General features: G+C 48.8%; 4 protein-coding genes across 20 annotated transcripts in view; 2 read left to right on the forward strand and 2 right to left on the reverse strand.

Moving 5' to 3' along the window:
- Mfsd11 (major facilitator superfamily domain containing 11) lies at positions 1 to 20,661 on the reverse strand. 12 transcript variants are annotated; one of them, XM_052196492.1, is made up of 14 exons: positions 20,643 to 20,661; positions 18,848 to 19,021; positions 18,361 to 18,416; positions 14,888 to 14,995; positions 14,205 to 14,284; positions 13,996 to 14,092; positions 12,459 to 12,517; positions 11,865 to 12,006; positions 9,206 to 9,246; positions 6,837 to 6,902; positions 5,671 to 5,796; positions 3,531 to 3,705; positions 1,581 to 1,716; positions 1 to 1,171 (listed from the first exon to the last, which is right to left on the reverse strand). In XM_052196492.1, the coding sequence occupies exons 2-14, from the start codon at positions 18,941 to 18,943 to the stop codon at positions 1,007 to 1,009; spliced, it is 1,347 nt and encodes a 448-aa protein (XP_052052452.1). In that variant the 5' UTR covers positions 18,944 to 19,021; positions 20,643 to 20,661; the 3' UTR covers positions 1 to 1,006. The 12 variants fall into 12 exon arrangements, with proteins under 12 accessions (XP_052052452.1, XP_052052449.1, XP_052052451.1 ...); XM_052196489.1 differs by lacking the exon at positions 20,643 to 20,661 and adding an exon at positions 19,358 to 19,699; XM_052196491.1 differs by lacking the exon at positions 20,643 to 20,661 and adding an exon at positions 19,277 to 19,320.
- Positions 19,862 to 23,067, forward strand: Srsf2 (serine and arginine rich splicing factor 2). Of its 3 annotated transcripts, none has more exons than XR_007979866.1 (4): positions 19,862 to 20,435; positions 20,673 to 20,983; positions 21,255 to 21,358; positions 22,008 to 23,067. XR_007979866.1 is itself a non-coding variant. In XM_052196506.1 (3 exons), exons 1-2 carry the CDS (start codon positions 20,074 to 20,076, stop codon positions 20,974 to 20,976), a joined length of 666 nt encoding a protein of 221 aa, XP_052052466.1. In that variant the 5' UTR covers positions 19,867 to 20,073; the 3' UTR covers positions 20,977 to 20,983; positions 22,008 to 23,067. The 3 variants fall into 3 exon arrangements, 1 of the variants encoding a protein (XP_052052466.1); XR_007979865.1 differs by lacking the exon at positions 21,255 to 21,358 and having other exon boundaries at positions 19,867 to 20,435; positions 22,008 to 22,113; positions 22,625 to 23,067; XM_052196506.1 differs by lacking the exon at positions 21,255 to 21,358 and having other exon boundaries at positions 19,867 to 20,435.
- On the reverse strand, positions 21,720 to 27,056 carry Mettl23 (methyltransferase like 23). Of its 2 annotated transcripts, none has more exons than XM_052196503.1 (5): positions 26,616 to 27,056; positions 24,479 to 24,583; positions 23,846 to 24,083; positions 23,682 to 23,766; positions 21,720 to 23,590 (listed from the first exon to the last, which is right to left on the reverse strand). In XM_052196503.1, the coding sequence occupies exons 1-5, from the start codon at positions 26,697 to 26,699 to the stop codon at positions 23,422 to 23,424; spliced, it is 681 nt and encodes a 226-aa protein (XP_052052463.1). In that variant the 5' UTR covers positions 26,700 to 27,056; the 3' UTR covers positions 21,720 to 23,421. The 2 variants fall into 2 exon arrangements, with proteins under 2 accessions (XP_052052463.1, XP_052052464.1); XM_052196504.1 differs by lacking the exon at positions 26,616 to 27,056 and adding an exon at positions 26,524 to 26,607.
- Positions 26,992 to 27,355, forward strand: part of Jmjd6 (jumonji domain containing 6, arginine demethylase and lysine hydroxylase) — a 6,172-nt gene continuing 5,808 nt past the window's right edge. For 2 of the 3 annotated variants that reach the window (XM_052196500.1, XM_052196501.1), the window contains exon 1: positions 27,092 to 27,316. In XM_052196500.1, coding sequence (XP_052052460.1) covers positions 27,188 to 27,316 — 129 coding nt within the window. In that variant the 5' untranslated portion in view covers positions 27,092 to 27,187. Of the gene's footprint in view, positions 27,317 to 27,355 lie in introns of all 3 variants that reach the window. The other variant, XM_052196502.1, reaches the window with a different exon arrangement.

A 27,355-nucleotide genomic window follows, 5' to 3' on the forward strand; every position in this document is an offset into this window, starting at 1 on the left:
TGTGGCTTGGAAGAGTGTGAGTTGGAGGCCAATCTGTAGTACATAGGCCTATCTTGATGCTTAATTCATTTAATATCTCAATCGTGAAAGCGTCAGTTCTTATGGGAGACAGTCTGCAGTACTTAAGCATTCTCTCAGAGAGGATGGCTGCATAGAGCCCACTAGAGGATGGAGTTTGCTTTATCATAACAGGTCAGGACCACCACAATAGAAGTCCTCCCCCAGTAAATACTCTTTCTTTCTCTAAATATGCTTTTATTAACTGACAAATGATACAGTCTTTACCTCATGACACATAACCTGCTAGGAGTGACAAGGTAAGACTTGTTCAACAAAGCATTTAAAGAAGTTGAGGTCTCAGGCCAAGCAGTGTGGCAGCACATTCTCACCACCCCAGCATTCTGGAGACAAAGGCAGGAACACTGCCTGGTGTACAAAGTCCAGGCCAGCCAAGGCTTCATATCAAGATCCTAACTCAAAAAAGACTGGAGCATTTTAAACCCTGTGTTGGGCACCTAGGATAACCCCAACACTGGAGGCGCAGTGGGGGGTTGGGGAGGGAACTGCAAGTCCAAGACCAGCCTGGGCTACGATGCAGTGAGATCCTGTCTCAGACAACTGTGTGTCAGCATCCTTGCTGTGTATCGGAAAGTCGTTCCCAGATCCACGCACCCTGTGGCATCTGCTTCCTATGTTGAAAGAGTGAGACATACTCCACAGCCAGCAAGAATTCTGGGACACGTGGCGAGCCAGGCGCGGATCTCTCCACAGAAGAGCCGCCATTCTGAGGAACTGAGGGAGGGGATGGGTGAACATCTCAGAACAGCTGTAACAGACAGAGCGGTTCCCTCCCTCCGCTAGCAGGAGCCGCTAGGATCTGTAAACTCGACTACAGACCCGCCTGATTTAACAGTCTTGGTTCTCACTATCCACTCAGCATCGTCCTTCTGACAGGAGGTAGCTGTGTCATGTGACCAGCTGTGTTTCCTGGAGACGCTTCCTCTCCTCAAATGCTTCGGTAGTCTGAGCCGCGGGCCACGATGGCAGCAGCGTCCCACTCCACAGTGAAGAAAGAAATGGTTCCAAAAAACCCAAATATCACCATGACCAGGAGTTGCCAGTGAAGGAGGAGGTAGTTGCTGTAGAAAAAAGCCACGGCTGCGCAGATCGACTGGAAGAAACAAGATAAATTGCCAAGTGGACCCTGGGGCCTCAGCTGCCCCACAGCCAGCCCAAAGGACATCTGCAACCGGCGGTGGCCATGCAGGCAGACTTCACTGGTCCCCAGCTCACAAATGCATCCCAACTTGCCCGACAGCAATAATCCAGCAAGCAGTGGCACTACAATGGTACAATGCAGTGCACAGAAGTCTGAGACTCTGGAGAGATGCGGCCAGCACCTAAGAAGCATCCGATGCCCAAGTGCAGAGACCAGAATTAAAGCCCCTCCCCTGACTGAGTCCACTCTGCCCGGTTCTCCTCACAACCCCCTCCACAGGATGCCAGCGTTCATCTGAACCCGTGGGCGGAGTGACCGAGGAAGCCAGGAAGGGAACGGACAGCAGCACAAGCCCGGCTACCTGAACAAATTTGAAGACTGCGAAGGCCGGCGCGCTGTCTTCCGAGTAGAGGAAACCCAGGATGCTAAGCAGTTGGGTGTTGAAGCAGCTGTCCCCCAGACCCAGCAGAAAACTGCACAGAATGGCAACTTCTTTGCTGAAGAAAAACAAAACAAAACAAAACAAAACACGTAAGAGTTCTATGTGAAAGATGGCTCAGTAGTCAGAGGCGTGCACTGCTTCTGAGCTTGGTTCTCAGAACCCATGACTCCAGCACCGGAGGACCCAATGCTCTCCTGAACTCAAACATACCCCCACGTTTATGTGTGTGTGTGTGTATGCATGTGTGCGCGCATGCACATTTTTAAATAAAAAACCTGCTAGGGGTGGTGGTACATGCTTTTAATTCCAGCATCCCAAAGGTAGAGCCAGGTGGACCTCTGTGAGCTCAAGGCTATCCTGGTCTACATAGGAAGTTCCAGGACAGTCAGGACTATGTAGAAAGACCTGTGCCAATAAATACATAAATAAATAACAAAAATGAATCTTTAAAAAAAAAAGTTGGGGCTGAAGAGATTGTTCTGTGGTTAAGAGCACCGACTGCTCTTCCAGAGGTCCTGAGTTCAAATCCCAGCAACCACATGGTGACTCACAACCATCCGTAATGAGACCTGATGCCCTCTTCTGGTATGTCTGAAGACAGCTACAGTGCACTCACATACATGAAAAAAAAAAAAGTTAAATGTGTAGCACCAATATTTAGTATCACCAAAATATAAAACAGTGCTCCCAACACAAGCAGTCTGAATTGTTTTATGCTTTGTTTGGTGCAGAGGCTGCGGGGGTGGAGCCCAGGGGCTCCTTAGAGCAAGGCAGGTCAGCCGTGCCACTGTACCACTCCCCAGGCCCTGTACAGACCCCAGGCTGCCCCGGAATGTGTGACCCTGCAGCCTCAGTCTCCTCAGGGGTAAGGTCACAAGTGTGCACGCAGCCGTGCCCCCAAACAAGAATGAATGAATACTAACGTGGTTGAGGCATTTTCTGTCCTACTGGAGACTGAACCCAAGGCCTCCCAAATTCCAGGCACACTTGTTTGTTTGTTTCCAAAACAAGAGTTTCTCTGTGTAACTCTGGTTGTCTGTCCTAGAACTCACTTTGTAGACTAGGCTGGCCTCAAACTAAGGTAGATCCACCTGCCTCTGCCTCTAGCGTGCTGGGATAGAAGGCATGCACCACCATGCCTAGCGCCAACCAAACATTTACAGCCAGGGTTCCAACTCCAGCCTCCCTACTAGAATCTGCATAGTGAACAATCCTGCTTACAAGCACAGACCTCCATGCTCTAGCAAATACTGCTCTACTCTCTTTGGAAAGCAAATACTGTCTTTCGGGCGAAGCTCCCTTGGGTCTGTGGATTTATCCCCAGACACAGCGTCTATGAGAAAGTCGAATGGAATCAACCAACACCCTCAAACCACAAAGGACTGAGCAGCTGCTCAGCCGACAGCTGCAGCCTTGTTCCTCCATGTCCCTTTCTAATGCGGGAATAGTTCACTGCTAAAAAGCCCAGGACAGGGCTGGAGAGATGGCTCAGCAGTTAAGAGCACTGACAGCTCTTCCAGAGGTCCTGAGTTCAAATTCCAGCAACCACATGGTGGCTCACAACCATATGTAATGAGATGTGATGTCGTCTTCCGGAGTGTCTAAAGACAGCTACAGCGGACTCACATATAATAAGTAAATACATCTTTAAAAAAAAAAAAAGCTGAGGATAAAATTCTCGTCAGATACTTCTGCATCCTTCACGGATCAAGGGAGGATCCAGGAGGGCAGAGGTTACAAGCAACCATTGAAAAACTACCTTGGAACTCTGCTCTCTCAACTCTTGACATGTGACCTCACAAAGCTGACAGATTCTGAGGAAGATTAAGCACTCACTTGGACCCACCCGGCAAAGGGCAGGCAGTGTACCTGGGCCTGATGTACGCACTGCTGTTGGTCCCTTCCACGGGGGCGATGGGCGCGTCTCCGGGCATGTTGAGAAAGATGAGGTAGAAGGCTACGAAGTGCACCAGGGCGCCCAGCAGCACCACCGGGTTCCGGCCGAAGCGATTATTCTTGCTCAGCAGGCCGAAGAGACTTCCACCTGTAGGTTAGGACACAGGGACACTTCAGGGCTCCGCCCACCGCTGAACCAGTCACAGGTTATAGTGCGCAGCCAGAGAGTGAATCTCAGATGTCCAGTGTCTGCCCTGAAACAGACCATCACAGTAGAAACAGCAAGGATGCCACACTCACGGCCCGGCCCGGCCTGGCCCGGCACTGCTGTGAGCTGTACTTCCAGCCAGCACTGCTCTTGCTAGGCTGTGACTACCAATACACCTCCTAAGCTGGCTGCCTATCAGAGAAACAAAAGGGTGTACGCAACTCATCAACTCCCACTGTTGTGGTGAGACTGGGTCTCGGACAGCCCAGGCCCGTGCTGACCCTGCCTCGGCCTCCACGGTGGTGGATTGGACACATCGCCCACCCCACGCTTTTGCTCTGATCACAGCTGTCCACTTCATGACAGGATGGATTGCCGTCAAACTGTAGGGTGGCAACAAAGGCTCTTAGGAAGGTTCACCCATCATATCAGCTTAGTGCCAGGTGAGGGGGGGAGGCGTGTCCTATAGATCTAGGGACCGAGGAGGCTGGGGGAGGCGGGGTTCAAAACCAGCCTGGGTAACTTCGTGAGACTGTGTCTCAGAGTTTTTAAAACAGAATGGGGTAAGCAGCGAGGCCAGCGTTGAGTGCTTGGTCTAGAAGGTACAAGGCTCTGCCCAGGTAATTCCTACCATCCCCTCTCCCCCAGAGTAAGCAGTTAAAAAACTTCTAACGTGAATAGGGCTTATGATACAAACTTGAAACAAGTTTGAGGCTAGCCTAATTCTATATGGTGAGTTCCGAGTCAGCCAAGAGCTACATAGCAAGACTACCTCAAAAGTAAATAAATAAATAAATAAATAAATAAGGCGATATTCTACAGCACAGTGTGGTAACTATGGCTAATGACAATTATCTGTAGGCTACATAATAGCTAGTAGAAAGGATTTCAAAAGTTCTGCAACACAAAGAAATGATACAGACTTGAGGTGGCTGATATGCCTATAACCCTGTTTTGGATCGGGTCATTACACAATGAGATGCCACACGGTGCCCTGGCCCCTCGTGCCCACACTGTTGGTGCAGCCCCTCTGAATAACAACTCTTGGTGTGCCTAGCGTTCTGCTAACCTGCATTCTTCTTAATAAGCAACAGAGTACATCTAGAATTTTCCTGAGTTCTGTGAGCTACATCTAACCCTGCTGACTCACTTGTGGTCATGAGGAAACTGAAGGCAAGACGAGGCCTGCCCCTTCTCCCCGCCCCGCCCTGCTCCGCCCGCTTCCCATCAGTCTCTGCTGTCCTGCGCTCTGGGTCACACTCTTAGCTCTGCACACACACTGGCCACCATCAGTCTGTGGGCACTGAGGGCACCCGACCTGTCTCACGCTGCTTTGAGGCTGAAGCGAGCACAGAGCTAAGAGTGCTGAGGCGCCTTACTCTCAGCCTTTACACTGAGCGTCCATTCCAGACCCCCACAGAGGTGCCTGCAGGTTTCTAACTTAGAGAGCAGCAGAGCCTTTCAGACAGCTCACCCCATGATGACATCACCTCAAGCGGGAACAATCATTCCAGGAGAACCAGATTGTCCCCTTAAGCAATAAGGCTCCTTTGAACCACTTGCAGAACCAGCATCATGGCATAGCCCCACCTGCCTAATCACACGCCTCCTGCCCGGGTCCCTTCACCCTAGCCAGGGCTCTGACCCCAGCACCCAAGGCCAGCTGCAAGGAGGGCTGACCCAAAATCACTATACGGCCAAGGATGACCCTGAATCCACCGTCAGCCCGCTCCCACTTCTCAAGACTCAGGAATGTAGTCATGAGCTATCATGCCTGGCTCTTCTTCCGTTTTAAAACTGAATCTGGGTCTCCTCCTATTGCCCAGACTAGCTGTGACCTCCTACAGAACAAGCTTGTCCAGCCTGACTCTGAATGAAAGGTTTTTAAACTAAAAGACAACCTACCTAAGATCTCTCCAATGCCGATGAAAATTCCAGAAAGTCCAATGAGGCTTTTCTCTTCTGTCCCAAATTTGTTTACGGCCCCAATACAGGTTCCGTACACCCCAGAGAAGAAGGTCAGCTCCAGACCTTGGTGGGGGGGGGGGGGAGAGAAAGCAGGGTTAGTTTAGCTATAGGCCAGGCTCTTCCCTATTTTTGGTTTGTGTCTATGAGCAGCCGAGCATGCCGTACATGAGGACACACAGACAATGGACACACAGACAGACTTCAGAGCCTGGGATGTTTCTGGAGTGGGTGGCTTTATGCTGTACAACTGATCACAGCCCTCTCCCAAAGCCACCTGAAACTGAACTTCCTGACACGGAGGCTGTGCATGGCAGCCTTCAGATGACTGGATCATGTGACAGCCCCCTCACGAGGGGATGGCACTCTGGCAGGAGACACCAGGGCGGATCGCTTGCTTCCTGCTTTTTCCACAGCAGTCAGCTCAGGTTGTCTGACTCATCTTGCTTGTTTTTGAGACAGAATCTCACACTGCATTCAGGCTAGCCTTGAATCTGCAGCAATCCTCCTGTCTCAGCCTCCCAGTGCTGGACTGTGCTGAGGTGTGCACTACCTCACCCCCCTCATTCCAGAGACCAAGTCAGCAGTGGAGACCAAGGCAGCAGCGGTCCCCATCCCTCAGTGTCACACGCCCCTAGTTCCCTAAGTGACATCAGAGTCATCTGGGTCCATCCAGTGCTCCCTGCTGCTTTGACCTCGATGGTCCAGGCTACCCCCTTGATCCTCCCACACTGAATCTGGTCTAGCCCTGTGACTGGCTGCCACCAAGAGAACGCAGTAGAAGTGACACAAGGCTGGGTTCAGGAAGGGCCGTCAGGAAAGCCTGGTCAGCTTCTCCTGCTGTCTCTCTGGGGCCTTTGGCCACTCGGAAGTCTGGCTCTCCTGTCACTCACATGAAGAAGTCAGGGAGGGAGGAGGTTATTCAGAGAGCAGGGCTGAGCCCCGATGGCAATGGACACTAGGAAGATACTGGACATGGGTACAAAACTGTCTTAAAGGCTCTGGTGGCAGCTGCTCTGAAGGCAGCCCCAGGAGGTGACACAGGATAGCACTGTGCAGTCAGCCCGCCATCACCACGCAGCAACAGGGCAGGAGGAGTGCTGTACCTGTGTAGGCGGTCGTAACACTCAGGAGGAGCATCTCCTTGGTGACGCACAACTTCAGAGACTTTTCTGTAAGGAGAAAAATTGGGCAGACTTAGCTAGATTTTAACCAGCAACTGCTTCCTTCAGCCAAAACATTCCTCTCACCGCTGAAGCCAGTAAGCAGAGAGCCTAAACCTCCAGAGGACAGTGCATGAGACACGAGTGAAGCCTGCCGTGTAAATAATGCCCGGGGCTGGAGAGATAGCTCAGCGGGTAAGAGCACTGACCGCTCTTCCGAAGGTCCTGAGTTCAAGTCCCAGCAACTACATGGCAGCTCACAACCATTCGTAATGAGATCTGATGCCCTCTTCTGGTGTGTCTGAAGACAGCTACAGTGTACTCACATATAATAAACAACAAACAAACAAACAAACAAATATTTTAAAAAACCAGAATGCCTATTTCAAGTGCTTAAATACGTGCTAGAGACACACTGTCCTCCACGTGTTTTTCTATCTTAAGGAGGGAGGAGAGGGACAATAAAGACAAAACAATTACTCAAGACAATAAAGACTTGAGCACACACTACTGAGGCTACGGAGGAGCCAGCCGACAGAGCACCTGGGTCAGAGACTGACTGCAGGCTGGACCACGGTGTCTGTGCTCTGGCGTTTGCAGACCTCTGCCTCAGCACCTCGAGGTGTGGACGAGATCCACAGTGGACCTGTTCCCGTTCCCCCAACCCTCCCGTTGAAGACATTCTGGCCCAGGCTATACTGAAATATGCTATGCAGTCCAAGATGACTTGGAACAAGTCCGTCTTCCTGTCGAAGCTCTGAGTGTTAGGATTACAGACATAGACAACCATACATGCTAAACTGCATCTGGATTATTATTTATTTATTTTTGAGAATCTCCTGTATTCCAGGCTAGCCTCAAACTCCTCAGTATGAGGATGATGACTGACTGACCCTCTTACCCCTCAAGTAATGGAATTACAGGGCTGAAATGGAAGGATCCATAACTTCGGGCAGGCCTGAGCTACACTCTGCAAGTCAGTCTAAAGCTAAATTGCTGTTTCTGTGAGTGTTAATCTTGATCTCTGGCCGGGAGTGGATCTTCTGGTAAACAAGTTCCTAGACCACAAATTGGGAAGCCAGACCTCCGGTGAACTCTCATTTTGGCAGGGAACCCAGCTATACCCTATTTGCTAATACACGAAACCCCCAATTTATAATTTATAATTATGACTGCATCCCTCAAACACAGGCAGTGTCTAAAAGCCAGATTAAACAGCTCTAATGACAGAGTATACATGCCCCATGTCCTAGGTTATTTCTAAAAGCAGGCCTTGTGACCTCTGAGCCAGGCATCAGCTGATGAGATCAAGAATTTCTGTTCTAGGGGCTGGAGAGATGGCTCAGCAGTTAAGAGAACTGACTGCTCTTCCAGAGGTTCAGAGTTCAAATCCCAGCAACCACATGGTGGCTCAGAGCCATCCGTAATGAGATCCAATGCCCTCTTCTGGTATATCTGAAGAGAGCAACAGTGTACTCATATAAATAAAATAAATAAATATGTTTAAAAAAACATTCCGCTCTGGCAGAAGGGACTTAACAGGCACTGTGAAGTTCCGAGAGCTGGTGGCTCCACAGAGTAACCGTCTTAGCAAGGGTCTCTCCTGGGAATCAAAGCAGCTGAGAGGCTGGAGCCCGAGCCTGCCTGTGGCCGTGGGACGATTGCCTCTCATGTGACTCGGTCTGGGCTCGAGACACTTCAGCCACCGACTGAGCCAACCTACCAGCTGACTGACCTTGCGTAGGACTTCTTGACTCCTGTTGTCCCATCAGTAAGATAGATGGTGCTTGTTGGTAAAAGTTATAGTGGACACGGATAATCACACACGCCGGCTGCCCACCACTGCGCCACCCAGTCCCCCCCTCCTTCCCCATCTCCACCTCACTGGGTAACATTTCCTCCACGCTCCCAGAACTAATTACTTGTAAACAGTTCTGAGAGGGCTCAGTGCAGACTCTGGAAACCTCTCTTCTCTGGAATGCAAAGCTGCAGAATCCTTAGAACCCTGGGCACAGGGCAGCAAGAAGCCTCACAGAGGCTCCAGGGAGCAGCCTGGGTTTTCTAACCTCACACTGAGCACACAGCCAGGCCTCCTCCCAGCCCTCGCACACGCCTTAGGTGGGCTGCCCTAGCGCACATTCCTATCAGCTCCATGTTGGAGACACTGGCGGAGAAACTGACGTACTTTAGAAGGGCATACCTGGAAGACGGAAACCCTGGGGACCGTGAATCCAGTTACCAAGGAAAGGGGGGCAGGCAAGTGCGGAAGGTGGTCCCCAATAGCTCTTGCACTTCAGACACAGAATACTTACTAAATGCATCGACTGCTTTTGTCACATTGTTCTGGGCAGACCTAGGAAAAGAAAACAGACTCATTTCTCCCTGGGAAACTCCCAAGGGGAAAAAGTGGCCCATGGCCAGCGGCCGCCCCACGTCTACTGAGGTCTGTGAAATCTCAGGCCTCAGCTGGGAGTGATGCCACATTCCTTTAATTTCACCATGTAGGAGGCACAGGCAGGTGGCTCTTGGGGAGTTCCAAGCCAGACAGATTTACAAAATGAGACCCTCTCTCAAACACAAATACATGTACCCACAAAAAAACAAATGTGTTAAAGGCTGAAAGTAAGGGTGTGGAGAGTCACTCAGTGGCTAAGAGCAGTGGCTGCTCTTCCCAAGAACCCGGGCTTGGTTCCCTGAACCCACATGGCTACCCACAACCATCTGGAACTTCAGTTCCAGGAGCTCTAAAGCCCTCTTCCATCCCCCGAGGGCACCAGGCACACCCACAGGTACACTACAGACGGAATATCCACACACATGAAATACAACAACTTTTTTAAATTTAAAAATAAAGTTAATCTTCTGACATAAGACAAGAACATGAACATCTGAGTGGCACGGATGGGGTGCTCTGAGGTCTTCTTATAGGTGTGTTACTTCTGCCGCCTCTAAAACTGAGTACATTAAGAACATGTCACTGAGCCAGGCGGTGGTGATGCATGCCTTTAATCCCAGCACTTGGGAGGCAGAGGCAGGCGGATTTCTGAGTTTGAGGCCAGCCTGGTCTACAGAGTGAGTTCCAGGACAGCCAGGGCTACACAGAGAAACCCTGTCTCGAAAAACAAAAACAAAAACAAAGAACACGTCACTGCCGGGGCTGGCACACGGCCGGCTGGTAGTATTAGTGACACAAAGACCTAGAAGTTTTGTGTGTAGGTGACAGTTCAGAGCATTCCTGACAACCCCCACCACCTTGGACTTCCTGCTGACTACCGCTGTGACACAGAGCAGAGAAACAAACCTTACAGACTGCTTAACACAAAGTCTGCTGAGCCACGCTAGGTGACATCCTCTATGGGTCAGCTGTCATCTGGCAGTCTATCACTAATGGAGACCCTTCATGTGATGCCGTGACCATGTTGTGTGAACATATACTCAGCCCAAAGACCACTGTCCTTCATTTTAAATACCCAGTGCACATTTTCTTTTTTTTTTTTTTTCTTTCTTTCTTTTTTTTTTTTTTTTTTTTGGTTTTTTGGATTTGCTTTTTTCAAGACAGGGTTTCTCTGTACAGTCCTGGCTGTCCTGGAACTCACTCTGTAGACCAGGCTGGCCTCGAACTCAGAAATCCGCCTGCCTCTGCCTCCCAGAGTGCTGGAATTACAGGTGTGCACCACCACCGCCCGGCTCCAGTGTACATTTTCAACTGGAGAGTTTTATGATTTCTTTGTTAAAAAGGCAGCACAGGGGGACTGGAGAGATGGCTCTGCGGTTAAGAAGTTAAGACTGCTCTTCCAGAGGTCCTGAGTTCAAATCCTGGCAACCACGTGGTGACTCACAACCATGTGTAATGAGATCTGACTCCCTCTTCTGGAGTGTCTGAAGACAGCTACAGTGTACTCACATATAATAAATAAATATGTCTTTTTTTTTTTTTAAAAGTAGCACAGTAGCTGGGCATAGTGGCACACACCTTGAATCCCAGCACCCAGGAGGCAGAGGCAGGTAAATCTTTGAGTTTGAGGTCAGCCTAGCCTACACTATGAGACTCTGTCTCCCAGACAAACAATTAATTAAGCAAGTAAACAAACAAACAAACAAACAAATAAATAAATGGCAATAGAGAATGTGTAATGCAAAAGTTTTTAACGATGAATGAAAAGTTGTGAGGAATATTTTCGTAATTTGTCAACTCGGTAAACAAAATAAGTCTCTAGTTTTTTTCTCCCTCTCTCCTAGGATTTTTGGTTTGTAAGGTTTATGACACAGCTCTGATGTAGCTGAGGCTGGCCTTGAACTTGCTATGTAGTAGAGGGTGAGCTTCAATTTCTAATCCCCCTGCTTCCACCTGCCAAGTACTGGGACTACAGGTATGTGCCGCTCTGCTTGGTGACCTGACACCTGAAAGAATGTCACTCTTGAAGTGTGCTCAGGTAACTGAGTGTGCTGGCACTCCCTTGGGATTCCAGCAGCAGGGGCTGATGCAGGAGGATCTCCTGTCCAGGCCTGCCTAAGATATTTAGTGAGATCCCATCTCAACACAGAAGGAAATGGCTCAGGTAATTACAATGTCGGAAACCTCACATATGGATGACTGTGGGCCAGGAGCCCAGGCCCTGAGACTTAACAGGACCCTGACGCTCACCCTCACCAAAGCGCTAGGAAGCCTGAATACTGGGCCACGGGCCCAGAACTGAAGGCAGAGCATCTGTGTCCCTCCCCTATCAGCGTAGCCTCCCACAGGGAAATGGGGGAACTGTGAGGGTCACCTGACTGCTGGGGAAGGACCTAAGTTCCCCGGGGACCTTTCATAGCCTCCCTTCTAGGCCCTTCCCTTTTGTTCCCCGTGGCTCTCCTTCACTGTGACTGGAAAGTTCTCCCCATGCCTGTCTGTCATGGAGTAGCAGGGATAAACCGGTTTAGTAATCCCTATCTACTCTAACGAGAAGAAGAGCGGTCTGGGTGTCTTACTCGATGGCTTCCATGTCCTGGTCATCGCAGGACTCTTCTTCTCCAAGATTCTCAGGATCTGGTTTCCGAATGAGGAAGAACAGAACGGTCCCCACGAGGCTAATCACTGTCAGAGCAATGAACACTGTCCTTCGGTCGTTCTCTAGGGACAGGAGAGAGTAGATGAGGCCGTGGGTTAGTGTCCCTCCCACTGGCTGTCCCTGGGCAGTGAAACATTTCCTCATTACGTTTTAATTTTAAGGTATCAGTAAAAAGGTAGAAGAGGGAAACAGCCACTTCCATCTTCGCATTCAGCTAGAGAAGACTACGAGCAAAAGAAACAACAGTCCAGGAACAGAACCTTCTCTCCTAACCCGGGAGCGTGCGCAGACCCTTGGGAGCTGGCACGTGCTAGCAGAGTAGAGCCACAGACTCTAGTCTTCACTTAATAAGTCTGAGGCAACGCTCGCTTGGGCAAAGGCAAGTATCAGAAGAAACTTCAGGGTGCCAAAGTTCCCCAGAGTGACGCTCAGAGCAGATGGGCCTGTCTGTGAACGGCCGCTCACTTACTTCCAAGACCATCTGAATAAAGAAAGCAACGTGAATCAGACCAACCTGAAATCTGGGTTTTCCCTTGCCAGGCAAAATATATGTAGAGATTTCCAAAGAACAAGCTGTGGGGGAGAAAGGGAGAAGACGCTGGGCATCACTGCAGCCCTCTGTCATTGTTCATTTACCTGAAACAGGGTCTCACCATGTACCCCTGGCTGGCCCTGAACTCAAGAGAGAACTCCCCCTGCCTCCTGAGCGCTGCGACAAAAGGCCTGGGTCACCTGCTCAGCTCATACTTAGGGCTTTTAAAGCCACTCCCATTATTTAGAGGGGAAAGAAGCCAGTGAGAAAAACGGAGGCGATTTTGTAAGAACCTGCCTGCCCTAGGTTCCTGAGCCACCTGACTTTCTGAGAACGTTAACTGACCCGTAAGCATGTGACAGTGACCTGACTCGCCCCGCCCCGCCCTGCAAGTCTTGGTTCACTCCAACAGTGTGACTTACTGGGACTCAATTGTTGGAAACAAACTTATGCTACTTTTAAGTTGTAAAGTTTAGAGTCTATGAACAAGTCGTGTGATTTAAGTAGCCACACCTCCAACCTTCTGGCATTTTTCCTAAGGACTAGCTCTCCTGTTTCTCAGTCTCTAACTCTTTAAAGCTAAACTTCTGTTTCGCATGATGGGGTGCACCTGTGGGAGGCTTGAGGCAAAATAATCACACAGAGTCCAGGAGTTCAAGGCCAGCCTAAGGAGACTCCCAACCAACAGAAAACAACACACACACACACACACTCCCTTCCACCACCCCCAACTAAACATTCAAAATCAAGTCTTATGAAAACCCAAAAATCTTTAAGTTTGTTTAAATTGCATTTAGTTGTTTGTATAGGAGAGGTGTGCCAGGGCTACAGGGCATGAGTGGAGGTCAGGGGACAACCTGTCGAGGGAGCTGTCCTCTCTCTCCTTCTACCACATGAGTCTAGGGACAGAACTCAGGCTATGAGGTCTGGTGGCAAGAGCTTTTATCCATGAGCCATCTCGCTGGCTCCAGGCTGGCCTTGAACTCACTGCAATCTTCCTGTTGAGTGCTGGAATTACAGGTACACTCCACTATTCCCAGCTCTTCAGGACGTGCTACTGAAACCAACATGCATAGGAAGGACTGCTGTGGCTTCTTTCTCAGAAACTATCTCCTGTGCTGTACGGTTCAGACCGGCTCCACCCTTCTCCTTTCTGAATCGAGCGTACTTGCTCACAGCTATCAGGCAGCACAGCTTGGCAGGAGGGTGTGGCTCCTGGACTCCAGATAGCCGTATTTACACAGGTTAACTTTTAGTCTCCGTTTTCTCACCTGTGTACTACAGATACGACTTCCCACCTCTCTAAGTTTGTGTAAATATAATTAACAACCCCAAGCCCTTAACTGTAGAGGACGCTAACATGGAGGTTAATGTCTTCTATTTGTTAGTTTTAAATTTTAGTAAAATAGGTCGCGCGTTTTACGTAAATCACAGAGGGAATCTGCACCACACAGTAAAGATCTAGTAAGTGACGTCACAAGGAACCCAGGGGGAGACTAAGCACCAAAGGAATTATTACCTAGACTGTAAGAGTGCCCAGAAAATTCCGCTGTTTCTCCCGATTGTGTGCTCATCAGAATTTATCGTCAGGCAATTTCCTTGGGCTGTCCAAAGGACTAAAAACCAAACCAAACGTTCATTAGAGGCATGATATCAGGTGGCTTCCGGTACTAGCATGCACACCGCACTCGCGCCCTGGGGAGGTAGTGTGTTTTATGAGATGCTCACCAGCAGCAGCAATTCCGATGAAGACAGATGCTGTGTAGAAGGACCATGGGAAAGGTTGGATAAAAACGGCAATGTACATGCTAAAATACAACAGGTCAGTGCATTACAGTCAAACAGTACGTGAGGCAGAGCTAAGCATGCCGCCCCAGGGCCAGCGCAGAGGCTCGCATTCTTGGCTTCAACCTGGAAAGCGTCCTCTTAGTGTGGGCTTAAGAGGCAGAAGTGTGAGCTGGTTTGGGCCGCCAGCTCAGTGCAGAATGAAGGTTGAGCCCTGAAGCATCTCCTAATTCCACACAAATCTGCTTGCCAATGTGGCAGAAAGCAAACTTATTTCACAGAAGGTTCTTTTCAACCCCAACAGAGAGAGATTTCTGGATTCTGATTAACAGTAAGACAAATGCTGAGATCTGCCAGACCGGTTGGAACCTGATGATAAGATGAAGAACTCTGAAGGCTGAGCCAGGAGGATCTCCAGTGTGGGGCCAGTTTGGGCCTGAGCTATCCTGAGACCAGGCCTCAAACACAAAAACCAACTTGATACACTCGTTGGTTAGAACTTCAGTGTTCCTGAGCCACAACCCAAGGGTCAGACCCCTGAAATAACTACTTCCTACGCGCTTGAGAGATGATCAAGTGCTCACCATTAAACAAGTGATGGGAAAAAAAAAAAAAGACCCACTCACCTGTAAAACAAACCACTGACAAACATAGAGATCTGAGGTCCGACAATGGCGACCACGGACGGTGTGATCAAATTTGAAGCAGAGAACACGCCATAAATAATTGCCAAGCTGCTCAATCGGCAGAAGGGGGGAAAAAAGAACAAGAACCTTAAGTAACAGCCTAAGACTTCACATTTAAAATTCTGCCTAGGCGGCCAGACGGCCCAGTGGGCAGAGGCGCCTCTGCAAGCCTGGAGACCAAGCTCCATCCCCGGAACCCACCACGAGAAAGGAGAGAACCAATGCCTGAGCCGCCCTGTGATCTCCACACCTGCTCTCACATACACAAAATATGATAATGTAAAAGTCTATTCATAATATGTACATTTTATAAGTTCACCAAAAAGTCACAGACTTTAGTCAGAATTTATATTTACATCCTTAGAATAAAGTTCTCATTTATTTAACATACAAAAATACACATTTACTTCATGGATATATTAGTTATTGATAGATAGATAAAGGTTTTGTTGAGACAGGGACCTACAGTGTAGCACTGACTGACTTTGAACTTAAGGGCACCCCTGCCTCAGCTTCCCCTGTGCTAAGATTACAGGCATGCAAACAATAAAAACTGGCTGGTTTTTATTTGTTGGCTATGACAAGGTCTCTAAATCTTGCCCTGGTTGGTCTCAAAACCTGCAGCAACACTCCTGTCTGTCTGTCCCAGGAGAGTGTTGGGATTACAGATGTGTGCTACATCTGGCTTGTATTAAACATTTGTACCCTGTTTCTTTCAGTCACCTTTCCTGGAACATGATTTCAAGTACTGTTTTTAACAAAAGTGAGAGGTAAGAAATACTGCCCGGGCACTTTACAAATGTTTCCTCTTTTAAGTCTAGATGCTTTAGAAGGAAGGCATTACTACCCAATCTCATTTTATAGAAAACAGAACTGCTGTGAGCAAGCGGCCTCTCAGACAGTTCTTAGGGAGTGGTGAGTCAGCTTCCAGCCCAGGGGACTTTGGTCCAGGGGCCTGCAAGTGGTCTGCTCTGTGGCAGTTTCTGGGAGCTGCATGGCTGCTACAGATAATGAACCAAGTTATAACATGCTTAGGCAGGAATTTATTTCACCTGCCTGAGCACTTTTTCAATCATTCCTCAGCCCTGTCACATATACACGGCCCAGTTATACATATTATAGGTTATAGAAACATACGAGTTATCTATATGGGCAGTTGATTTTGGGACAGGCTATCACTATGTGCTAGGGCTGGCCTTGAACCCACAATTCTCCTGTCTGAGCCTCCCTTACACCAGGATTACAAGCACACACACAATGCCTAACCCTACTACATGTGACTTTTTGTCCCCTTGCTAATATACATATTTTTGTTGTTATTTTGGGACAGGATGTCTTATGTAGCTCTGGATGCACAGCAACCCTCTCTGTAGACTGGCTGGCCTTGAACTCACAAATTTCCCCTTGCCTCTGCCTCCCAAGTGCTGGGATTAACCCCGTTTACTACACAACCCTTGAACTCAAGCTGTCTTGAGAGGCCTCATTTCATTACCAGGCAGTGTTTATCTGCCTAATTCATTCAAATCTGTAAACTCCTATTTCCATAAGACACTCAAATATTGAATGTATTCTTTCATTTGTTCTTTAAAATACACAGAAAACACAGTACTACAAAGTTGTAAAATTTTTTTTTGTTGTTGTGGTTTTGGTTTTTCGAGGCAGGGTTTCTCTGTATAGCCCTGGCTGTCCTGAAACTCTGTAGACCAGGCTGGCCTCAAACTCAGAAATCCACCTGCCTCTGCCTCCCAAGTGCTGGGATTAAAGGCGTGCACCACCACTGCCTGGCAGTTGTAACAATTATCTAAAAAAGTGGACACTAACCTCCACTTAACCTCAGATACCATATACTATATCTAGGTAATAAAGAACCAAAATAAGGAGAGTTCTAGAATTGGGGGATACAGCAAACCTATAAGCATAGAGAAATTAAGAGAAAGTACCTAGGCCTTAGGAAGGCCTGCTTGCCGTCCTGGTACTCAGCAGGCTAATCAAGGCTGGGTTCCAGGTCAGATGGGACGACAATTTAGGATCTTCTCAAATTTCTTAAGTCAATCAAGTAGATTTAAAGGGTATATAGATTTGAAGCTATATAACTTAGCTTCAAAAGTTTACAATACATACATACTAGAGATCAACATGTACAACTCTCGTCCGTTAAAAGCTTTGGTTTTCTGTTTTAAAGAGAACCCTGAGTTAGACGAGGAGGCACATTTGGCTAATCCGAGCAATTGGGAGGCAGAAGCAAGAGGATCTCTGTGACTTTAAGACCAGCTATTTTGAGGCCAGCCTGGTCTACAGAGTGAGTTTAAGGACAGCCAACAGTACAAAGAGAAACCCTGTATCAAAAAATCAAAGTAACTAAATAAATAAGACCAGCCAGGGTTACAGAGTGAGACCCTGCAGACCACAAAGCCACTGCCTGTGTCTAGTCTGTCCTGTATCTCTCAGCAGAAGGTAAGGCTAGGCTGACAGAGGCATCATGGTCACCTTCCTGACAACAGTGGGTGAGGCCAGGAGAGCTCTCGGAGGATGCGGAACTGTTTGGTGTAGGTTATAGGAAAGAGGAAAAAAGGAAACCCAGAGGTCAGGCCTGAAGCTACAGGTTTCTAAGCTTAGCACTAGGAAGTAGAAGTAGAGATCAGAAGTTCAAGGTTATCTTGTGTTATGCTACAAGCTCAAGGGCAGACGGGGTGAAGACTACTCAGTCAGAGGCAACGGGAGGGAGAGCTGCTTATATGCATGTATTCAGCACATTTCCAGCTACAAACCCAAAGTACTACAAACTTGTGAAGTTTTCATTTTCTCTGCCTATAAAATTGGGTCTAAACAGCTTAAAAATCTTAAAGCTTCTGATGAGATTACAAACTGAGAATGAGATTACAAAGCCACAAAAATCCAAACACTTGCATGCATACTGAGCAGGAAGCACTGTGCTGCCTGTATAGCCATGTCCGTAGCAGAGAACTGGGGGTCAGGTCACTGGGATAACCTGCCCAGTGTAGCAAAGAGCTCTAGTTCTGAAGCCAGGCTTTCAATCCCAAAGTCTAATTCTACAGAAAACCTGAAGTCATCATCATAAGAAATTTATGAAGACATGCCTGGCCTGTAACTTTCTTATTACTACATTTTAAAATTTATGTTTGTATGGTAGAAAGACGTACTCCTGTGTGGAAGTCACATGACAACTTGCAGGAGTTGGTTCTCTTCCACCATGTTAGTTCTGAGGATTAATTCCAAGTACTCTCGGAGGTATGGGTCTGTACCTACTGATCTATTTGGCTGGCTCAAAAATGAAAAAGAGACAGATTTGACACAACCATTGCTACTCTTCAGTTACAACATTTTACTGCTGGTTTTCCTGAGATGTATGGAACTACGACATGCAAAATAAAATCATGCACATAGTACAATACCTGGTATATCCACTGCCATGAAAATCTGTGCTATTTAAGCTCCTGATGACAGTTTGCTGTGTGGAAGATAAAACTAATCAACGAAAACATCTTGCCATCTCCCTCCCCGCGGGAAAGGCTAAATACTCAGAAAAATTTTATGATCCACACTTCTCACCCAAGCCCACCATGAGAGGAGAAAAAAAAGACTCAATTGCAGAACTCGAGATGGGGAACCCGACAATCAGCTGTACCACAAGCCACCCGAGCACTAAACGCATTCACAAAAATTAAAGTAACTACGGCCCAAACTCCATCTGAGCCATAAACGGCAGTGCTTAACACCACATCAATGAGAAATATCTGATACTCGGAATTAAGAAAGCGAGGAAGGATAGGTTAAAAAACAGGAGGTGCGATCTCGGCGTGGTAGCGGATGTAAACGTTTATTGTCACAACTGGAGTGCATTCTGACAGGCATTTCAAAAGAATACAGATTCCAACTCACCGCCACATTTCCACAAGTCTGAAAGGCGGTGAACATAAACATAAAGGCAACTCCTAAAATAACGATGTTGAAAAGCTTTTTAGATTCCGGGGACATTTTGGCTCCGCTTGCTCGGAGGCCAGTAACGGCCCAGGACAGTCACCTCTTCTCCTCCAGTCGAACCCCTTGACAGTCCTGAGGGAAGAAACCAGATGAGAGAACCACGCAGCCAGACTGCCGATTTCCAGTCCCGGGATGGGGATCGCGGGCTTAGGGGAAAGCTCTCCCCCCCGGCACAGTCGGGACACTCCAGGGACACGACCTAGTGCAGAGGAGACCCGGGGTCTACCCTTAGCAGCAGCTCCAGGTGCAGGGGCCGGGATCCAGGGATCCAGGGTAAGGACAAGCAGTAGCCGCGGCTGGGGGTCCAGCCCTCCCCGACTGACTCACAGCAGGTCAGGAGACCGGTCACCTGACCACAGTGTGGGCGCGTGGCCCGCTGGGAAATGTAGTCCCGTGGCTAGCGCGTACCTTAGGTTTACACTATCCGTAGCCTCGGGGAGAAGAAAGGCCCCGAGAAGTGAAACCAAGATAGCCCAACCCAGCGAGCCTAAGTCGGAAGCGGCGGGAGAGGGGAACGTGAGGTGGCCCGGGACACAGGCAAGAGGGAGCACAAGAGCCTTCTCTGACAGGCGGGGCTGAAGGCTGCGCGGAACGGCGCGTGAAGCCCGGGTATTGGCGTGGGGAGGAGGGCGGAGCCCTGGTGAAGAGCGCTTTCTCTCGCTCCCTCCATAGAATTTAGTTCTTCCCCCTCCCCCCCGCCCTCGCGGGCCTCGCCCACGGGAGAGCATTTGGCGGGCTTTCTAACTGTCTTCACGGGCCGCTCCCCCTCCCCACAGCAGTGACTGCGCGCTTTCCGCCCGCCCGCCGCGCTGTACGCAGGCGCGCCCGGGAGGGGCGAGGCGCGCGGCGACGACGTTACGCAACGCGGCGGGATGAGCCAATCAGGAGATTCATTTCCGGGTGGCGCGGGCGCCATTTTGTGAGTGCGGATATAAATCCGCGCTGGGGGCCGCCCGCCCGCATAGTTGCTGCTCGGGAGTCTTTCCTGTGAGGGTGCTCTGCGACGGCTTCGCGGCTCCCGCCTAACCCACGAGGACTGTCGCTGCTGAGAGCCGGAGGGAGCCGCGCTAACTGAGGGCGAGGGCCTGTCCAGGACTTTTGGGTCTCGGCGCCGCTTCGCAGCCATGAGCTACGGCCGCCCGCCCCCCGATGTGGAGGGCATGACCTCCCTCAAGGTGGACAACCTGACCTACCGCACCTCACCGGACACCCTGAGGCGCGTCTTCGAGAAGTATGGGCGCGTCGGCGACGTGTACATCCCGCGGGACCGCTACACCAAGGAGTCTCGCGGCTTCGCCTTCGTCCGGTTCCATGACAAGCGCGACGCCGAAGACGCCATGGACGCCATGGACGGCGCCGTGCTCGACGGCCGCGAGCTGCGGGTGCAGATGGCGCGCTACGGCCGCCCGCCTGACTCGCACCACAGCCGCCGGGGCCCGCCACCCCGTAGGTACGGCGGCGGCGGCTACGGGCGGCGGAGCCGCAGGTGAGCAGGGCCCAGGGCGGAGCGGGGGGCCGCCGGGCACAAAGGTACGCGGAGCACGTGGAGCGGGCCCCTCCCTCCCTCGTGGCCGCGGCCGGGCCACTCGGTGCGAGACCCCGCCTCGCGGCGAGGGAAATGGCGCCCGGCAGCCAGATAATGGCGGCGGGGCGGGTAGAGCGGGCGGGGCGGGACCGACGGCCCGCGGCTCACCCTGTCGCGTCGCTCGCGTTCCCCTCGCAGTCCTCGGCGCCGCCGACGCAGCCGGTCCCGGAGCCGCAGCCGGTCCAGGTCCCGGAGCCGCTCTCGCTACAGCCGCTCCAAGTCTCGGTCCCGCACTCGCTCGCGCTCGAGGTCCACCTCCAAGTCCAGATCCGCCCGGAGGTCCAAGTCCAAGTCCTCGTCGGTCTCCAGATCGCGCTCGCGATCCCGGTCTCGGTCGAGATCCAGAAGCCCTCCGCCCGTGTCGAAGCGAGAGTCCAAGTCTAGGTCGCGGTCCAAGAGCCCACCCAAGTCTCCAGAGGAAGAGGGAGCAGTGTCGTCTTAAGAGCATGGTAATGTCTGCGGGGATCTGAGCCACGCCCTGACTCCCTGGGGTATGGAGTAGGTTTTCTGAGCCGTGTTAGCGTAAAGACTCCTGGTGTTAAGAGTGCTGCTGCTGCTCTGAAGTTACTCGGCTTTGGGAGTGATGCTCAAGAGGGGTCTGCAGAGAGGATTGTGGAAAGCTTAGATAGTAATGGCTGTGTCATGCTGTTTGAGACCTATTAATGAAAATGACTATTTCTTGCTGTTTTTATCCAACGTCTGCATTTTCCCCCTTTAAAGCTGCGGTCTCCTGTTTGATAAAAGAATATTGGCCAGTATTGCAGATTTTAACTGATTTGGCTGATCCTCCAGGGACCAGTTTCTGTGGGCGTGTATTGGAGCAGGTTTGTCTTTAAATGTTAAAGATGCACTATCCTCATAGAGAGAAACAATCAGTGCAACTGTTGTACTGACTGGGACTTCTTACTCTAATGGATGTGGCAAAGGAATTGCAATTAAGAAGCAATGAACTTTTGGAATCCCAAAAGAAAGTTACAGGTATTGATCGCACCGGGTGGGGAAAGGATAGTGTGTCTTTAACTCTAAATTGTTTGGTCCTATTTTTCTTTTTAAAGGAAAGGGCCCTAAGTAGCTGATTAAGAACATCCTCAACTGCCAAATGTTTCATTTTCAAACATCTTAAAAGTGTAGACTAATATCTGATAGCAAGTTTTTGTTTGGATACAGCCCCACCCCTGTCCTCCCTTTTTTTTTTTTTTTTTTTTTAATTCTTTTAAACCCTCCCTTGCCTTTTTCTTTTGCCTTGGTTATTTGGCCAAGAATCACATACATTCGAACGTACTGGTGGTACCCTTTGGAAAAACTCCCATTTGGGCCTTTAAAAAAAAAACTGAAATGGCCAGGTGGAACCTTCTGTAACCTACTTGTTTCACCAGAGCCTTAGTAAGTACATGCCTGATACTGAAACCATGTGCACTTTGGTTCCTTTGTAATAGTGGAAAGTAAACTGAACCTCTTTCTTTTCAAACCTAGATGGATCGGCAAGCGGCTTAACAGAGGACTTTTGGGGAAAGGACCACAAACTCAGTCCAGCGGTCCATGGAAGAGTCCTTGGAACAAGCAACTGGCTATTAAAAAGGTTATTTTGTAACATTTGTCTAACTTTTTACTTGTTTTAATCTGCCTCAGGTGGCAAACTTCATTTTATGTGCCATTGTGTTGCTGTTATTCAAATTTCTTGTAATTTAGTGAGGTGAGCGACTTCAGATTTCATTATTGGATTGGATATTTGAGGTAAAATTTCATTTTTGTTTATAGTGCTGACTTTTTTTGTTTGAAATTAAACAGATTGGTAACCTAATTTGTGGCCTCCTGACTTAATAAGGAAACATGTGCAGCCCTTACATACAGCTAAAGATAAAGCTGTTAGCAGATTGACTCAGCATTGCCTTCACTCCTTAAAAATTAAATACCTATTAAAGTTGGTGTAATTTGTTCATATATGTTATTTACCTTCAGGTCTAAATGATAATCTGAACCCAAATTTGTATAAAGACTTTTCAGGTGAAAAGACTTAATTTTTTTTTTTTTAAAGGATTGTTTACCCGACACAATTCTAATCTCTTCTCTTATGTATTTTTGTGCACTAGGCGCAGTTGTGTAGCAGTTGAGTAATGCTGGTTAGCTGTTAAGGTGGCGTGTTGCAGTGCAGAGTGCTTGGCTGTTTCCTGTTTTCTCCTGATTGCTCCTGTGTAAAGATGCCTTGTCGTGCAGAAACAAATGGCTGTCCAGTTTATTAAAATGCCTGACAACTGCACTTCCAGTCACCCGGGCCTTGCATATAAATAATGGAGCATACAGTGAGCACATCTAGCTGATGATAAATACACCCCCCCTTCCCTCAAAAAAAAGCGCAAAATGGTAAATCTGATCATCCTTGTGTTGTGAACTTAAAAAAAAATCAGAAAATGTTAAGGAAGCAAATGGTTTGTAACTTTGTAAGTACTTAAAACATGGTGTATCTTTTGCTTATGAATATTCTGTACTATAACCATTGTTTCTGTAGTTTGATTAAAGTGTTTTCTTGGTGTTAGCTTTTTTGAGAATATGTCCTGTTCTTTTATTTTCCTCATTTAATCTAAGTCCTGTGCGATTATTTACATTGAATGTTAATGGCCTTGTATAGAAAATATTGAGTTCCCTTTCCCTCAACAGGAAAATGTGTGGTTGGACTCTTTCCTGGTACTTCAGTGTCAACATGGTCCTACTTTAATGACTGGGAGCAGTCCAAGTCCTTTTCAGTGTTTAATTCTGTTTATGTTGAATGCTACCCTAGGCATAACATCATAGACATAAGGCCTGCAGAATTGACAATCTTCATATCCATTGAGTTTCCTCAATATAATTCATCCAGGTTACTAAGTCCCAGAACAGCTTAAGGTGCAGTTCATTCAGAAACTGTCTTTGCAAAGGAGATGATCAGCATTTCAACAGTATGTCTTCCTGGAAGGGTAGACTCTGCTATATCTTCCTTGTCTGCATCAAAAGACTCCAGAGGAATGTGCACACATTTCATATCCCACTTGTAGAGCAAGCCTTCAAGTGACCAGTCAGCACTTAAAAGAAATAAATTGTTTTATGATTTTATGTATTTTCTGTTTTAATGTACTTTTGTTATAAAGCCGCCAGTAAATTGTCCATACTCACCTTCTGACCTGGTATGTGGACCAAAATTGAACTTTTGGGTTCTTCTGCATCAGAAAGTACACTGTGGCTAAAATGCTTTCAAAGTCTGGGGAGGGGGTAAGGTTTTAAGTGAACTTTATAAGACAGACACATCTGTTCAAGACTGTTATATAAGTTATACTCACCTTCTGGTTCAAAGAACACGTCAGATCCAAGAATGATGTCTTGTGGTGGCAAGGACAGAATGTCCTTTGATATGTGGCCCCATGTCAGTCCTACAACTTGCACCTGTGGCAGGTTATTCATCTGGCAACTTCGCCAACAGATGTCCAGACAGTGAGGAAACTCTGAGCTGTCAGATAATACTACTTTTGCACCACATTTAGCGGCCAAAATCCCTGGAAGGCTCACTCCAGCTCCAATCTAAATAAAAAGGGTATTTAAGAATAGTTTTTCCATCCCAAATGAGAGTTTGCATGTTCTAGGTATGAGATCTTCAAAGCTGGGACTAAAGGTTGCTAAGGAGAAAGTGCTTGTTTCAAATTTAAAGGGCTTCTACTTCCATATTAAAACTTGTGATACTCCCTACCGTAGTTTCCAGTCTTGTAGGGTATGAAAGAGAAAAGCACCTGGATGCATGTAGTACCAGAAAAGGTGACTTGCATTATTAGCCACTTAGCCACTAACTGGTATTCCCTTTACAGCTAAAGTTTCCAGGCTGTCATTTAAGTAATCTTAAAAACGAAACTTCGACAAACTAACTGATTAGCTGCATGAAAGCACAGCAAATATAACCCAGTGTTCTGCTAACTGGTTACCTCTAAGACAGCTTTGCCTGGCAGAGATCTTCTGTGAAACCACAGGTACTGGGCCAGGACTACAGCACAGGGCCAAACATACATCCCATACTGGACATGCAGGACCTGCAAAGAAAATCATTGACATACATTGAGAATCAGGACTAGAATATTTGGACTAGAGTATACACTGTACATACTACATACTAGACGATGATATGCAAAAATGGGTATCTGGTTATGCAAAAATGGGTATCTGGTTAGTAATAAAGGCTACAATAAAGCAAGATGATGTTAAGTGTAGCAGCAGGAGACAGGGTTGCCCAAACAAGTGTCTTTAGTCTGACTACAGCGGTAAGTGGGAGATTGGAATTTTATTGGCCATTTCAAAGTACAAGAGGATACTGGAAGGTTTCTTCTAAACCAAAATTGGCTATCTTTTTTGCATTTACCTTGTTAGAGGTGGGGGCATATGGGGAAGTCAGAGGACACTTGGTCTCTTGTAGCTTAGCCTGGTCTACAGAACCAAGTCCAGGACAGCCACAGCTAGGCTTGAAACCCCTCAAAACAGCAACAAACAAGCTTCCTGTGAAGCTGTATGACAGAATGTAACTCACAGCTTTTCCAGCTGTATCCTGCAACTTTCTGAGAATCTGACAAGACTAGAAACATGTCAACACCCTTAGGATCTATTGTAAAGTTTCCTTTGACCCTGTAGCATATGGTTTTGGCACCATCATTGTAATCCTATCCAATGCACTACACTAATCACCCTATGGTCTTATTTACTAAAACAAGTCTCTTAGAAATTCTTTAAACAATTTAACTTCAGATGTTACCAAATCATGCATATGGCTATTAAGACACTTAAATGCAGTATTCTGACTTAGGAAGCCTGTGCCCTATGCCTTCTGTGTCTTTTTCCTAAGTGTTAACTCCCAAAGTTAACCGGGCTGTGGTGGCGCATGCCTGTAATACCAGCACTCTGGGAGGCAGAGGCAGGCGGATTTCTGAGTTAGAGGCCAGCCTAGTCTACAGAGTGAGTTCCAGGACAGCCAGAGCTATACAGAGAAACCCTGTCTCGAAAAAACCAAATCCAAAAAACAACTCCCAAACTTAAATCTAGGTTATAATTATTATCTTCTAACTCCGCTTCACACTGATTTGTCCTGGAATATTTTTCTGCAGTACACATCCAAGAATCTGTAATGGTAGAGGCTGCTGGGAGGGAGGAGGTATACACTTTTAATCCCAACACTCCATAAACAGAGGCATGCTGATCTCAATTGAGTCCAGACTGGTCCACTGAGTGAGTTCCACAATAACCAGGGATACATATAGAAACTCTTTCTCAACAAAATCTCTGCTTCACTTGTGTAGAAGTCTGGAAAAAACGCGGACCGCTATAGGTGGCAGCATAGGGTTGTACTTTCTGCCCCCCCTACTACTGCAAGGAACACCTACCTATCTACCTATGGGCCAGCTGCTTACAACAGGAAACTCCTTTGTAAAACCGACTGTCTGGGAAGAGTTCTTACTCAGGTTTAGGGTAGGTATGAGCTCGTGGGAACAAGCCAGTGCCGACGTATAAAACTTTATTGGAGTGTTGGAGACAGGAATCCCTGGTCCCCAAACTTAAACCAAGAAAAGGTTATGGAGTTAGGTATAAACTCAAACACACAACTTTGACCTAGCATGTATGGATCTTGGGTTCGAGCCCCAGCACTGCCTAAGTCGGCTTGGTGGTGCACACCTGTAACCGTAAGCAGGAAGCAGGGATTCAAATTCAAAGTCTGCCTGAGCTCAGAAATAAAACGGGGAGTTAGGCATGTCGCTCAGTGGTGGAGCTCTTTCCTAACAGGCAGAGGTTCGATCAAGAGCACCCAGAGGTTTGTGTGGGTGGGGAGGCGGTGTTAGATATATTGAGATAGGCTTCCAAAAAGTTCAAAGTTAGCATCACAGGACAGGATAGCCACTTTGCTGGTAAAATTCAGTGTCCTTCCTGGCATGGTCCCTAAATGTATCACTGCAGCATATTCAATCCCTCACCGGGCTTCGTACCAGACCTGGTGCTAATGAACGAAGCCGAAAACTGAAGGATTCCCACTCTCAACGCTCCAACCATGGGGCGCTTCCACGTGGGTGCCGCTGCACGCACCTGCGGGACGCGAACCTCCAGCACCGCCCCGTCGCCTCCGGGACCTGGCTCGTCCCGGAACCGAAAGCGCCGGGCCCCGGCCATGAGGCCGCGCTCGCACGGAGGGGAGTCCACGGACGCCGGGTCAGTGGGCGGGGCTCAAGGGGCGCGGGGCCGGACGCTGTCCGAACCAGACACAGGAAACAAGAGGCCACCGCGGGCGGGGCCGGAAGCAGTCCGTAGGGAAGCGACGCGCAGCCGGAAGTGTTGCGTAGGCCAAAGCAGGGAGGGGCAGGGCGTCGCGACGCGACCTTCCCAACATGGCGCCCAATTGGCGCGCGTGAAGGCGGATCTGGCAATACGCTGAGGCCAATGGCGGACCGCATGAGGCGGTGGGGCGGGGAGGACGGCCGCTGTTCGCCCAACCCGCAGCTCCGGTGGTGGCTGGGGAGTGAATTTTCTGGAAGGCGACTTTAAAGGCGCCGGGCCGAGCGAAGGGCGTTTCGGTGCCGCGCCAGCTGGGAGGGCGCATTTGGTGGCAGGAAGCGAGCCGCGTCGAGGTCGTGGCGGAACCGGACGGCGAGCGGCTCACGATGAACCACAAGAGCAAGAAGCGCATCCGCGAGGCCAAGCGGAGTGCGCGGCCCGAGCTCAAGGACTCGCTGGACTGGACCCGGCACAACTACTACGAGAGCTACCCGCTGAGCCCTGCGGCCGTGCCGGTGAGCGGGGCGCGGGACCCCACTCGCGGCGGCGGCTGT

Source organism: Apodemus sylvaticus, chromosome 10 (genome assembly GCF_947179515.1).
Source record: "Apodemus sylvaticus chromosome 10, mApoSyl1.1, whole genome shotgun sequence".
Lineage (NCBI taxonomy): Eukaryota > Metazoa > Chordata > Mammalia > Rodentia > Muridae > Apodemus > Apodemus sylvaticus.